The following is a 14,592-nucleotide window of genomic DNA, read 5'->3' on the forward strand; positions in this document are numbered from 1 at the left end:
AATTATTCCGATACCCTCAATAGTTGCATTATGTTGAGTGATTTCGGTTTTGGTTTGATTGCACACCTGGGGGTCTACCTATTTTCTTGTGTCCTTAAAAAAGCACTTAATATTGTTTATCTAAATAATGTTTGTTTAATAAAAATTCGGTTCGGCTCAACAGTAGTTTCTCACAAAGATGCTAGCTTTGCTACTATGGTTCTTATAAATTATAACTGAATGACACTGTTCGATTTACACGAGTCTGTGCCTTTTAGGATTGATTCCACACAGAAATTTCTATAATACTAATACATTTCTTCATAAAGAGTTCCATGTGAACGCCTGTTTCAAGGATTACTTGATACCCCTGTTTACATGGACATAAGGCTCGCTCTTGTCTTTGTTAATAATTTGCATCACCTTTAAACCTTGGCAATCACATATTTCCAAAATTTGGGTGGGTTCTGTCCGATCACAATACAACATTTGGGTATCCATCGACTTAAGCAGGCAGGTTTCATACAACCTCTCGGCTGAATTCGCTCCGCTATGTTATCAGGTGTCAACATAGTAATACTTACAGAATGCTTATTTGGTGACGGATATAACCACCCCCCCATAACTCAGAAAGGAACATGCCTGGAAAATGCCTCAATGCGGTCTTAGCTCGTTTGACAGAGGCACAGGCATTCAAATTAAGGCGTTTCTCATTAAGCAATGTCAGTAGTTTATACAGAAGATACATCTAGAAATGGTGGTTATGAAGAAGCTATTCCTCTGTCTAGGCTAATACATGCTATATAAACTTGCTAATAGACCTCAGTCATAAACCTGATAGAAATGAGGATGTTGGGTAAATACTCCAGTCAAGAAAAAGTGTGAATGCAGAAAAAGAGTGCGAGATGGATCTTTTTTTTAATTTTTTTTAAATAAAGGCAGTCAACAATTTTGGGGCACAGTAGGAGCAAAGCTAGGCAGTTCTGACCAAAGTAGGCAGATGGTGATAAAGAGGGATATGGGAAAGAGAGGGAGAATCATTGCACAATCTGTCCCAGGAGGGGCTCTGAAGATATAGAATCTATTCCCCCTTAATCCGGAAAAGCAATTTTTTTGAGACCTTCAAAAAGACGTGAAACCCTTCATTTCCAACAACATTTTGAAGGGTGGCTTATCACATGGCTACTATCTTAAATTCACAAGGGATTTGTTATGTAATTTTTACTATTATATATTTATATTTCTGAATCGTCTATGGTCCACTATTCAGCTGAAATTACACTGATGCTCAATGAATTGTATAGCACGTAAATGTGTTTGTTTCTACTGTTCACTGTTATTTACGTAACAAGTTGATTGTTTCGGATCTCGGTTTTTATCTTTCTTTGACACCTCTCTGGTCTCATACATGCTCTAGAAATGCTGATAAATAAATAGACATAATAGAGCATCATATTAGTTCCACCCTCAAGCACCTTTGATGTAGAAAGTCGAACCTGTGATTCATTTTAGAAAGGCTCCGAGTAGACTGAACAAGGCGGGTATAACAGGAGAGGCAGTGGTCATTAAATGGGTGGTGCCAGTGGCAAAGAAACTGACAGGATCAATCTGGACGTGTGTAGACTCACAGGCTTAGGAAATTACTTGATCGTGGGCAGATACCCACTTCCCATACAGTAGAAAGGGTCAGGTTGCTTGAAAATGCTAATGTGTGCACTTCTCTTAATCAGTCTTCATTCTGTAGCCAGAACAGGCTAATCTAAAAATAAACTTATTTCGTTACATCAGAAGTAACATTTCACTTCTGCAAGACATACTTTGTTCCTATACTCCAGGAAGCAATGCATTTTCTATTTAATGACATTCCTGATGTGCGTTTTTACAAACTGACACTCTAGGCAGGGGTCTCCAAACCGGTCCTGGAGGGCCGGATCCATGCCAGATTTTGTGCATATCCCCATTTAGATACATGTAGTAATTTTAAAAATCTGGCATGGATCCGGCCCTCCAGGACCGGTTTGGAGACCCCTGCTCTAGTGGCTGTCTGTGGTACGGGGACACGGTGTGGGGCTACACAGAGTATTTCATATTGTCTTTTATTAAAAGGTTTAACGGCGAAGAAGAAAAAGTGAACGTTTTGTTAAAGGTTGAAAAAATATTCGGGTCATGTGATAAGAACAGACTGAGTGAAACTCAGCGGAAGTCTTGTGAAGGCAAATGTGAAGATAATGGATCTGAAGGATGGAGATTACGTTTCATTCTTTTCGGGAATTACATATTTTTACTCCGTTTATCAAGAATTCAGCAAAAGATAGTTTTTTTGTGGAAGCAATTTAAAAAAAGGAAGGGTGAGGGTGCTGCCTGTGAAGAAGAAACCAGAAGTCATGAAGCAGGAGGAGTTATTTAGGAGGGTCCGAAACAAAAGCAGGGTCAGAGAGAAAGGTGTAGGGGAAGAACGATTAGTAGTAAGAATCTAAAAAAATATGAGATTATTTTCAGATTTCATAATACTATAAATAAAGTTTAGGAGGAGAGCTGAAACAGGTTTTTAAAAGAGACAGTGGTAAAGAAAGACAGTGAGTGTGCGGTGAGCAGAGGAAGGGATGTGGTGTATGGGAGATAGTGTGGGGCAGAATATGTAATATAGGGGTGCATGTAGATGTGTCATGGAAACATCGGATGAGGTCCAAGGAAGGTGGTTGGAGAGGTTCCGATTGATTGGCTGTGGTTTGTAGAGCTCTCTACAAAGTAAAGAATCTAGTCAAGTATTGAATTATTCGCCTTCATGTGGTGGCAAGTATGCAGCTCACCTATGCTCTTAGAAGCAATCTTGTTTTTTTTAATAAAAGTTTCTTCGTATCACATGAAGTTATCAGCCTGAACACCTTGTGTATCACTTAGAAGGTACAGGATGACCAATAGCTAAAGAGGTTTAGCACGAGTCCCCCAGGATGACAATGCATGTCAGGTTACTTGTAATATTTTGATGGACCTTTGTCTCCCAGTCTATAAAAGCAAGACACAAACTGGTGTTACTTCTGACAGCTAAGCCCCTAACCAGACTCCAGGCACCCACCTGCACTGAGCCATTCTAGAGTTTCTGCCGCTCTCCCCTTGCCTTATCTCAAGAAGCGGCACTTCCATGCAGGCTGCTGCCCTCTCTGCATCGGTCATCATGCATTGACTTGTGTGTTCCCCCTTGGTAGGTAACGCAAGGCAAACATTCACCACAAGACCTTTCCACCTTGGAAAATCTAAACCAGTGGCCTGATTTTCAACCCTTTTTAGGGGGAGTTCCTTTTATGGGTCCCAATATGTCCCTTTTTGCAAGTGTCTCTCACGCTTGTTATGACAAAAATGGTTACTGCTGTCATATCCTGATTCTTTTGCATTATAGGTCATTTTCATTGCAGGTCTCGATTGACAGTCTATCAAAGATGGGAATGTTATGCCTGCAAGATCAACCTTTACTTTAATGTGTAAAGGGTGACGACCTGATGAAGCTTCACTGTTCCCTTGCCATCCAGATTGCCATCAGGCCTTGCTACCAGGTTTCCAAGGAAAAAAGATAGAAAAACTTAGAAATGTTTAGAAAATACCATCTAGTTTAGTCTCTCTCTCACTCGACCTACTCTAATTTCACAGATTCTACATACTTCCACAAAGTTACTACTTGTTCAATCATAACTATTATCCTATTACTTGTGTGTTGGCTGTGCTAATAATACGCTGAAGTTACAGCTGTCTCCACTGGCCAAAAATAGACGTTAATGAGATTTGTGTGAATAAAGGAATAAACTTCAATTATAGATGCAGCTAATTCGTAAAATAAAGTATCACTGATGCCAGGCCCTGGAAATACTGAGGGAAAGGAAATGCCAACATTGTCAATTTGAATGATATACACTTCGCTTTGAAAAACAAGGCCACAAAAATCGGAAACAATATTGCTGACCACAAAACAAATCAATGCAACAGATGTGGCACTTTCTTGGTACAGCTCATGAAAATGCTCCACCATTCAGAGTGCTTGACTGGTTGAGCGCAAAAAATATTTGTCAAATTGTCACCGTACTACAAATGTCTGAACGGGCAGATGTTTTAAAGAAGGTAAAAAAGTATTTAAGGACTGTTATTATTTGTTTTTCTTCAAAATGTATTCTGGCCTCGCAGCATAAGAAACCCATTTTTAGATGTATTAATATACAAGAAAAGATTCACATGACTTTTTTCTACTCCCTTTTTTCCAGAATCAGTATCTTTGTGCCCCGGCATTGGATGCGCATACCACAAAAAATAATTTATGGAACTCACCCCAGACGATTTGTCTCACATCCATTTACCACTAATAGGTTAATGATATTTCTTTCAAGGCGAAAATATAAACGTAGCAAAATCTGGTAATTTGGAAAATGTTTTGCCATAGAAAGCTTAAGTTTTGAGTCCAAGAACACATAAATGAACATGCTAAATGGTCCCAAGCCCTTGGGACCTAGTTTGGAGAGAGTTCAGTCTGCTCAGTCGCATTCCCCTTCCCAAATAAAGGAGACATTTTTTCCACAGTGAACAAAAAGGCTAGGCTCTTGTGAGAAACCACAAAAGGGAGCTGTTGAGCAGCTAATTTTACCACACAGCCCACTGGCTAGAGAAAGTGTGAGGAGAGCTATACAAAATTAAGCAAAGCAAAGATTATCTATGCAAGCAAGAGTGGCTTCAATACAAAGAATAGTGTTGTAGGTAAAGTAATAGACAACTACTGGCAAACAAGTCACCACAAACTAAGCTATAAACTCATTTAGTGAAACACCATTTTTATTTGATTAGTTCATTACACATCAATGTTTAGGGTATTATGAGAGGAGACATGCTTGGTAGCAAGGAATTCAATCAAATATAATGCTTTTAACTGTCATTTCTGTTGCATTCAGTGATTCTAACAAAGAAGGTGAATAGGGAGAGCAAACGCTCACCCAGAAACAAGTACTCCATGATTACATATTTCTCTTGGTTTACTCTTTTGAAAACTGCCCTATAAAGGTCATGGCAACACAAACCTTACATTTTAGGCATCACAACAAACAAGAAGTTGCAATACCAATAAGTCTAGTGTTGGCCGCCAGCCTCTTGGTTTTGTCAGTGTTTGTTTGGTTTGGTCATGATTTTTTAAAACATTATTGTTGGGAAAGCTGCTGGGCCCTCATCAGTCTAATAACCAGAATTTGCTAAAAGTAAAAATATTTTTTGTTGGCAAAAAGCACACATTTCTGTAGCAGTTCTCAGCCCTCAAGGGAACTACTTTGTGGGCGTATGTATTCCTTATTGTGGGCAGAATGCCATTACTCATATTGAAGCTAGCCAATGGGTGAAGCAGGTTGACCCAGTGCTCCATGTTGTATTTTTAGTCAGCAGAAGAAAAATGTGAATGACACAATAACAGACCAAGGGATGAAGAGAGCTGACTGAAATCCCCTATAATTTTAGTAAACTCAAAATATAATGACCTACACCAGACCGAACTAGGGCTGCACTCTTATTAGCACAAGCCTGGTCATATTAGTATGAACTCTAGGTCAAGCCCTCCATATACAACTACTGACAGGCAAAATGACTCTGTGGGCATTCATGGAGATAACTCATGGTGTGAAAGATAATTAGGTAATTAGCTGTTCTCTGCCACACGTGGTTCTCCAATGATCCAAAAGCCCACTAACCCATACTGAAAGGGAGGCGGACGGCCAGACTACTCATCAGGAAAATATCTTCCACAGCAATGGTTGTCTAAACTCTGCTTCAGTCCTTCAATTACTGTCATAACAAAGAAAGAGGAGGCAAAGGTGTGTCACAGCAGAGATCCAAAATATGCAGATGTCTGCCACAGTTCAACAAATGGCTTACCTACCAAATGTAAAATGTTAAAAAATAAGTAGCAAACCACCAGATTATGGTAGTGAAAGAAATTGTTGACCACAACAATTGAGTTTTCATTGCAAGATTCAGTACAAGACAAAAGACAGTTCAAGAGTGGATGAATGAGGTATAAATGAAAAGAAGGCATCACTGTCTCCTTTTCATTAGGTAAACAAACACAACCAAAGCACTGTACAAAGGTGCTAATTGTGTAAATGAGAGGTCATCTGTAGAGTATACTTACAGCTCACCGATTTTCTTTTCTTGAAGTAGAAAAAATAAGACCCTGGGGAAAACAGCACTTCCTTTCTGAAGTGAGGGGAATGTACTTTGAGTGTACTCCTGATGTTACTGATGTTACCCGGCATGCCACACGGTCATAGAATAAGTCAGATATAGTGGGGGGGAGTTCTCCTACGGTGACAAACAGGGGAAGGAGAGTTTGCTTGGTGTTCAAAATGGTTCTCACTTTCCTTAGACCTCAAGCGATCAGACAAAAGGTCACAGGAACGGCCTGGGCGGTAAGGATGTGGACAACAGGTTAGTTTTTCCACAGTTGGTACTCCATCTTTAAATACAAACATCATTGAGATAAATCTGTTTGTGCCAATCTTTGGACAAGGCTCACCAGTTCCCTAAATGGAGTGAAGCTCTGGCCCCATATCAAGATGTTCTTACTGTCTAAAGAAGAGAACAGAAGCCATATCACTTTCCACAGCAAATATGGTTCTATGGATTCCACCCACATTCAACCCCCATTACTGCGTGGAAGAAATGCACCCTAGAACAACACTCTCCCTTAATTAAATATTGTGACTGATCTCCGATCTAAGTGTTTGAGTGTGTGCCCTCCAGTGAAGGTGACAATTAAAGAAAACTTTGCATTACTCTTGTGGTGGGACACGATGGTCGAAATTGAGACTTGAAACAATCTGGAGACACAGGTAACAAGGGGCATCAAAGGCAATGGTTCAGCTGGGCATTGATGGAAATGTTAGATAATCACCACATCTTTGACAACCCTAGAACAAGGCCATTGCAGGAGGAATGACAAGTATGGACACTTGCACCGTTCAGGACTGGTGGAGAAATCACAAAGGATATCTCACCAAGTTCCTCTGACATTACTTTTGGAGACCTTCCTGAAAGATGTAGTGGCACTCGAGGACAAACAGAATTCAAGGCATCTACTAATCTAGTTGAGAATCTGTCATGGAAATCCTCCACCTGTCCAAAATCCAGATCATCGAATAATGGCCTGAAAAAGCTCATCAATCAGTTTCTTGGAAAAAGACGGGCCAGAAAGTCTTGAATAGATGCAATACAACAAATATACTGTTTCGATTTCAAGATGGGACCAAATGATCATGGATCTGGAACACTGACTCACTCAGAAGTTATTTGGGAAACCAGATCAGTGGATATGAAAAGGCAGAAGACACAGGAGGAGAGTAAATTAGATTATTTTTGTTTTCCATTTTCGTTGGGATAGTATTACTGCAAAGAGTCAGTACATTACTGCGCAATGTGAGGGTCTCTTATACTTGTCCCCTTAAGGCTAAGCTAGGGTAAGGTGATTCGAAAAGGGTTGAAAACTGGAAGGAGAAGAGATTCTGATATTCTGTGCTAGCACTTTGTTGTTAGGGAATATTTAGTTCAAAGCCAAGTTGTCAGCTTGGAACACATCCCAGTGCTGTGCAATCACAGCACTGCGGATTCTAAGGCTCTGTTAAGCCAATTGCACAGCTCTAGTTGTCTCAAGAGAGTCGGAGGAGCATATTAGCTTTTGACTACAGGAGTCTGAATCGTGTGTCCCAATGGCCTGTCCAGAAAGACCATGCCATTGCATTGGTGATAAGGAAAAATAGACACCTGATTACATTGTGCTTCCAAGCAACAAAGTCCTTACCTCCATCACAAAAGATGCAGAATTCTGTCCGTAAACGCATTGTCTGTCTAACACAATTGAGTAGATATGCATCTATTTGGGAATATCTCATTTTCGACCTCCCCTGAAGGACTCGTATTACTCCGCACCTCAAGAAGCTACGATGGTTCCCAATCCAGAAGAGATGCCGTTTAAGACCTTGACCTACCCATACAAAGCCCTGCACAACGAAGGACCAGCATACATCAACAAACAAATTACCTTCTACCAACCCACCAGACACCTGTGATTCACCTTCCTCTTCCTCGCAGACACCACCCAGATCTGCCACACCAACAGCGAAGGATGCTCCTTCTCTCACCTGGCGGCCAAAGACTTGAACAACATTTCCCTGCACCTCATGACCACCTCATCGCTCCAGGAATTCAGGAAAAGACGTAAGACCTGGCTGTTCGAATGAACAGAGCACTGTGAAGAAGCTAGCAACTCTAGCACCTTGAGACCCTCACGGGCGATCTACCATGCTTCACAAATCCTGAGTGATTGATGGATTGAGATCTTGTGTTTTCTATTTATTTATAGATATTTTGCTGAATATGCTTTTCAACCCGTTTGATTGTAAACCAAGTTACCCGTCGGCTGCCTATTCCATTTTTAGGATCAACGAATCATAAATGAATCAATCACACTAATTGGTTAGGTTTTATATATTTTTTTAACCAATTTTGTGGGTTTAATTAAATCTGATTAAATGCTTGTGAATTTTTCAGTAGTCCATGAAACATTAAATGCACAAAATCCTTTCATGGAAAAGATTAGGCAGTTCCCTCAAGTTACATGTTTGGGTTGTAAAAGATTATGTTTTACAAATTCGTGTGTGAAATTCGTAAACAGTAAGTTTAGCTGACAAAGATCAGCTTCTGATAACATGAGCAGGTGGACCACCCCTCTTTGAATAAGTTGATGTACACATCTGCATCAAGGGTACAACAAGAAAGGAGTAACCCCCAAGTTCAGAAGAAAACAACAAATATCATGAAAATTGGGCTCGTCTGTTATAGTGAGGCAGACTTTTGATAATAATCTCTGCTTTGTGATTGGCACTTTCCATTCAGCTTCCAATCGACCGAATCACTGTTTCAGCATAAAGTGCAGTCTGAACTCAGGGTTTTAATAGAAGGCAATTGATGGGTTATTTCATGGCAGTAAATGAATTGAGAATATCTGAGTATTTTTAGTTTGAACTCTTCGAGACAATTTGCACTTTATCTAAGGTGTTAGCAACAGCATTTTAAGCATACTTCTGAATGTGAACTATAAATCAGCAGATGAGCAAGGGTAGCGGTGTTTAATTATTGCCTACTTACCCTCTCATGAAGTTAAAACCGTGGGAACAAACCAGGATATTTCCATATGCATCTACTTTCAACAGGTTTCCGAGGTTTGTATCAAATACCAGGCCCCTGTGAATCAGAAACCAATGAATTATAATACACAAGAGGGCAAAAATAATAACCAATCCAAAACAACAGAGCGGCCAGCCCCTCCGATCTCCATTTATAACTTGTAACCTCTCAGACCTCTGTGTGCAAACCAGGAACGATTGTTCAATAGCTGTGACTGGCCTAACTCTTCTAGGAGGATCTCAACAATCATCTTGGAAGAAAGAAAAAAAACACTTGCACTGCATTGAAATTTCTTCTTCAAAATTATTTGTGTAATTTTTGACTGTTTCTTCATTTTCTGTTTCTGTTCTTTTTGTTCCTCAATAAACTCAAACGTAAAAATATATATATATATATATATTTGTGTAACTGAATTTTAGGCTCAGCTTTTTCAAAACCGAAGACAAATGATTGTTGTTATGTGGTGTGACAGTATGATGGAGCAGTGTGGAGCAATGCAAAGGCAGAGCTGAGAAAACCAATGCCCTCCAAAAATATGATTTTAACAAAAACAGCTTCTCTGGAAGCACAGCAGGAGATAGGATGCATTCTAGCGTCCTCCAAGTGACTTTCAACAATTTCTAAACATGTTCTTTGATAGTGGCTTGCGGCAACTGGAAAGATTCACCCAAACCAAATCTAAACATTGACCCGGTGGAGAACAAGGTATTAGTAAAAATATGGAGCCAGCAGGATCAGCGACCCACCTCATGAACAGCGGCATTTAGCAAACGGTTTACTAAATATGTTTGGAACCAATTACAGTCACATCTAGCAATGACCAGGAGGCAGTTGATGTCCTCCTTTCAACAGAGTTGCAGACCGTTGTACTTGGTTTGTGTGAGGGAGTGTGAAGCAAACCGTACAAAGAAATGAAGGAGTGAAACACAATGATATATTCTGGTGACCCAAATGTAAATGGGCAATCATGTCGGCGCATTAGATACGCTTTGGTGTGAGTAATGGCAAAGTAGAGATTTTAATAAATAACTTTACCTGGTAGGGAATGTAGGATCATAAACAAAGCTCAGAAGCTCCTGAGGATAGCCAATGGAAACCAATCTTTCAACCGTTAAATCAAAGCCAAGTGATTCATACTCGGGAGACTTGTACACTGAAAAAAACCCACAAGCACCAGAAATGTAAATATGTGTTGCACACAGTTGAAAGTTGCAATGACTTAAAAACAATACCTTGTAAGGAATTTTCTTTCACTTAATACATGTCAAAACAATTTTGTACATAAACACCTTATTTTTATTGGCAGCGTGAGGACTGTTCTCTGGGTCTTGGGGCTTTGCTGGAAAATATCCACTTTGAGCACTGTTGTTTACTGCTGGTGTCTAGTAATGTACTCCAATTAGATGACGGATAAGAAGGGAATCAATATTTTTCTGTGTTTTGAAAGTGCGAAAAACATTCATTCATTTGTTCTCGGTCATTATCGGGAAATAATTCCCCGCAGCAGCAGCAACAGCTTTAAGATGTGTTCATGAATAGAATGGCCCTATAGTTAAACAGCTGTTGCAACTGCCACTTGAACTATATCTTTTTTTTTTTTTTAAATTACCGCGAAATACACTGCTGTATTATAAACAACGTTGGAATAATTCTCTTAAACTAGACCCTTGAAGTTTTCGTTGGATAAAGTTATATATTATCTATCACTGAAGACAGATACACAGCACCAGCATTCTCTCCAAGCAAAGGCTCTAGAGGGGCTCCCTCACGATGCAATGCCAGCCGAAGTGAATTATTTATAAACCACGGGTGAGTGAACAATGGTTTTAGCCCAGTGACGGCGCGAGGCCTAGCTCTCTACTTGTGGTTTAATATTTAACATGTTCAGACAGAAGCTCCCACTAACACCGAGTAACACGTGCATTGCTTTAATTACCTATGGACGGTGGTATTCGCCACTACTTCAATTGTCCCTTCCGTGCCGCCGTCCTTCAACTTTTAGGAATCCCTCGTGCCTCACTTTAAAAATCAAATAAAGAGTGCCCTTGCCCTCGCCCTCACCCCTGCCTTGGGGAATCCAGATAAAAGAGCATTAACTCGTTGTTTAAGGGCTGTACTGAGAAACTGAAAAGCGGGTTAGAGCAGGGGATTCACGGTAAGTAATCAAAGGAAAGCCCTACTTCCTCACCTGGTGCCTCATATTTACTATAACGAGGATATAACTAAGGACAAACAAGCCCGCAGACCGCACTCGGGACTGGAAAAAACACATGTACTATTTAATTTTTTTTTTTTTAAACTGAATCAATGACCTCCTCTATCTAAGAGCACTTCTCTCGCATCTGCCACCTCCAGCCTGAAGTGGGGACGACGCTAGAGGCTCTGAAAATATCAGAAATGGATGCAGGCCGAGACTCCACCCAGGATTCAGACATACCCCGGCTGAGAGATGCCTTGGAGGGCATCCGCGAGATGGCCCTCACGCAACCCGGCAAACTGTGACCATGAGCTGTGCCTTAGTGCAGCACAAAATTTACCTTTAGTGATGCTAATAAGCAGCAAGATGAGCATATGCTGGGAGGGAGCCCATTCTAAATGTTGCCACTGGATTCAAGCAAGCCTGACTGAAGACGGCTGCAATGCCAGAAACCGGTCCTGGGAAGCTTGTTTCCGGTCCAGGGAAGGCATGGCTTGGCAGTTCGGGCTGGACTGTTCCCATGAGGCACAGGGTCAGACTGATTTGCATATGGCCATGTCTGAACTGGGGTGGCAGAGTGGGCTAAAGAATGGTGATGGATTAAACCCAGATCAGTTGACTGGGGGTGAGTGCTTGTATTGTCAACGCTCCGTCCATCATTTCCTTTGGTTTTGCTTTGTTTGCCAACTTATGGCAGGGTATGCTCAGACATGAGTCCCTTGCTCACTTTGCCACTGGATTCAAGCAAGCCCGACTGAAGACGGCTGCAATGCCAGAAACCGGTCCTGGGAAGCTTGTTTCCGGTCCAGGAGAAGGCATGGCTTGGCAGTTCGGGCTGGACTGTTCCCATGAGGCACAGGGTCAGACTGATTTGCATATGGCCATGTCTGAACTGGGGTGGCAGAGTGGGCTAAAGAATGGTGATGGATTAAACCCAGATCAGTTGACTGGGGGTGAGTGCTTGTATTGTCAACGCTCCGTCCATCATTTCCTTTGGTTTTGCTTTGTTCGCCATAAGTTGGCAGGGTATGCTCAGACGTGAGTCCCTTGCTCACTTTGTCACTGGATTCAAGCAAGCCCGGCTGAAGACGGCTGCAATGCCAGAAACCGGTCCTGGGAAGCTTGTTTCTGGTCCAGGGAAGGCATGGCTTGGCAGTTCGGGCTGGACTGTTCCCATGAGGCACAGGGTCAGACTGATTTGCATATGGCCATGTCTGAACTGGGGTGGCAGAGTGGGCTAAAGAATGGTGAAGGATTAAACTCAGATCAGTTGACTGGGGGTGAGTGCTTGTATTGTCAATGCTCCGTCCATCATTTCCTTTGGTTTAGCCCATTCTAAATGCCATCCAGCAGGAACCAAATGGCCAGACTTCCATCACAATTCCAAGGAGAAAATATTAATCTGGGTACTAAGCCAGAATGGCATCTAGTTGTGTCATATGGTTTCCTCCCAGAAACATAACCTTAAGATTGTACAATACAGGGGAACTCCCCAGAGAAACTAATCAGTGCAGTATATGCGCTCTACAAACATAACCTTCAGCTTGTACAATACAGGGCAACTACCCCGAGAAACTAACCAGTGCAGTAAATGCGCTCTACAAACGTAACCTTAAGCTTGTACAATACAGGTCAACTCCCCCGAGAAACTAACCAGTGCATTATATGCGCTCTACAAACATAACCTTAAGCTTGTACAATACAGGGCATCTACCCCGAGAAACTAACCAGTGCAGTATATGTCCTCCACAAACATAACCTTAACCTTGTACAATACAGTTCAACTCCCCCGAGAAACTAACCAATGCAGTATATGCCCTCCACAAACATAACCTTAAGCTTGTACAATACAGGTCACCTCCCTCGAGAAACTAACAAGTGCAGTAAATGAGTTATAGAAACATAACCTTAAGCTTGTACAATACAGGGCAACTCCCCCGAGAAACTAACCAGTGCAGTATTTTTTTTTTTTTAAACTTTTTTTATTGCAGAACAAATGCACAGTATACATATCATTACTGGATCTTGTCAGTACAGATTTTTCCTCCATTCAACCCCGCACCTGATCAATACAAACAGCCATTCAGCCCACATCCCGAAGGCCGGGCAGCGTCTTCCGCGTCCTCGGTGCATGCTACAATTTCTACTACATATAGCCCTAGTACGAGGTAATCTGCCATCTGCTTTTCAGTCAATTCTCCCCATCCCTCCAGTAACGTCAGGCAATAGTTCTCATGTTTCTTCAATTCGTAACCCTGGGCCCGCCCTCCCCCCTTCAGTGTCCCCGCCTTCGCCTAGCTCTGAGTAGCGTGAACCTGTGGTGATGGGCAGAAGCATTTTGGTGATTACTAAGTGTGTGTGTCTAGCGGGGGGGGCGGCATCGCGGCACTCTCGGTTGGGTCTCCATGGTCCTCAGGGTCCACCCTCCTCTCCTCCTCCACTGAACTATCTCGCAGTGACTGCACCAACATCTCCCATGCCAATGCCGCCTCCTGGGCACGCTCGTCTGAGCTGCGGTGGGCTAGTTGGTACCTGATCGTGCTCTCGGCCGCCGCCCACTTTAGGAATTCGTTTAACCACCTCCGGTGCGTCTGCCCCGTTCTCGATTTCCACCCCTTGGTCAGCTCCCTTTTCGCTAAGATTAGGCCCATGTCAATGAATTTACTTGATAATTTGTTTTTGGGCGTGTGTGGAAACCAATGTAGTATGCTGGTCGCACTGTCGAACTGCAGGTCCCTGTCAGTCACCTCATTCAACGTGGTGCTAATGTCCGTCCAGTATTCCTGCAGGTGGGGGCAGTCAATTACCATATGCACCAAGTCCGCTCCTATCTTATTGCATCTGGGGCACGCCGCGTCTGCTGCTCCGAAGTACTGTGCAATTTTACCAGGGGTGAGGTAGGCTCTATGAAGAATATAAAGATGTATTAGCTGGAAGCGCGCATTTCTAGTACTCTTTCTAGGCCTCCGCACTAGCTGGGACCATGTTGTGTCCGGAATTTCCCTCTGCAGGTCCGCCTCCCATTTGGCCTTCAACGCCGCCAGCGGCTGCAAGGACTCGGCCAGCATTCTCGAGTAGAGGCATGTCACCGCCTTGAAAGTGCCCGCTGCCATCATTGTGTACTGGCAAGCCGATGCCGTCGGCGGTTCGATCAGACCTTCCCCCCAGTGTGCCTGAATAGCCCTCACCACAGCCGCGTGCAGTAGGTAGTCCCC

General features: G+C 42.3%; 1 protein-coding gene across 10 annotated transcripts in view; it reads right to left on the minus strand.

Annotated features, from left to right (window-relative positions):
* The window catches only part of NT5C2 (5'-nucleotidase, cytosolic II), a 509,579-nt gene that overhangs the window by 166,800 nt on the left and 328,187 nt on the right, over positions 1-14,592 (minus strand). For all 10 annotated transcript variants that reach the window (XM_078643682.1, XM_078643688.1, XM_078643683.1 and 7 more), the window contains 2 exons: positions 10,216-10,333; positions 9,142-9,237 (listed from right to left, as the gene is read on the minus strand). In XM_078643682.1, the coding sequence (XP_078499808.1) occupies positions 9,142-9,237; positions 10,216-10,333 (214 nt within the window). The remainder of the gene's footprint in view (positions 1-9,141; positions 9,238-10,215; positions 10,334-14,592) is intronic.

This window comes from Lissotriton helveticus, chromosome 5_1 (genome assembly GCF_964261635.1).
Source record: "Lissotriton helveticus chromosome 5_1, aLisHel1.1, whole genome shotgun sequence".
In the NCBI taxonomy this organism is placed as follows: domain Eukaryota; kingdom Metazoa; phylum Chordata; class Amphibia; order Caudata; family Salamandridae; genus Lissotriton; species Lissotriton helveticus.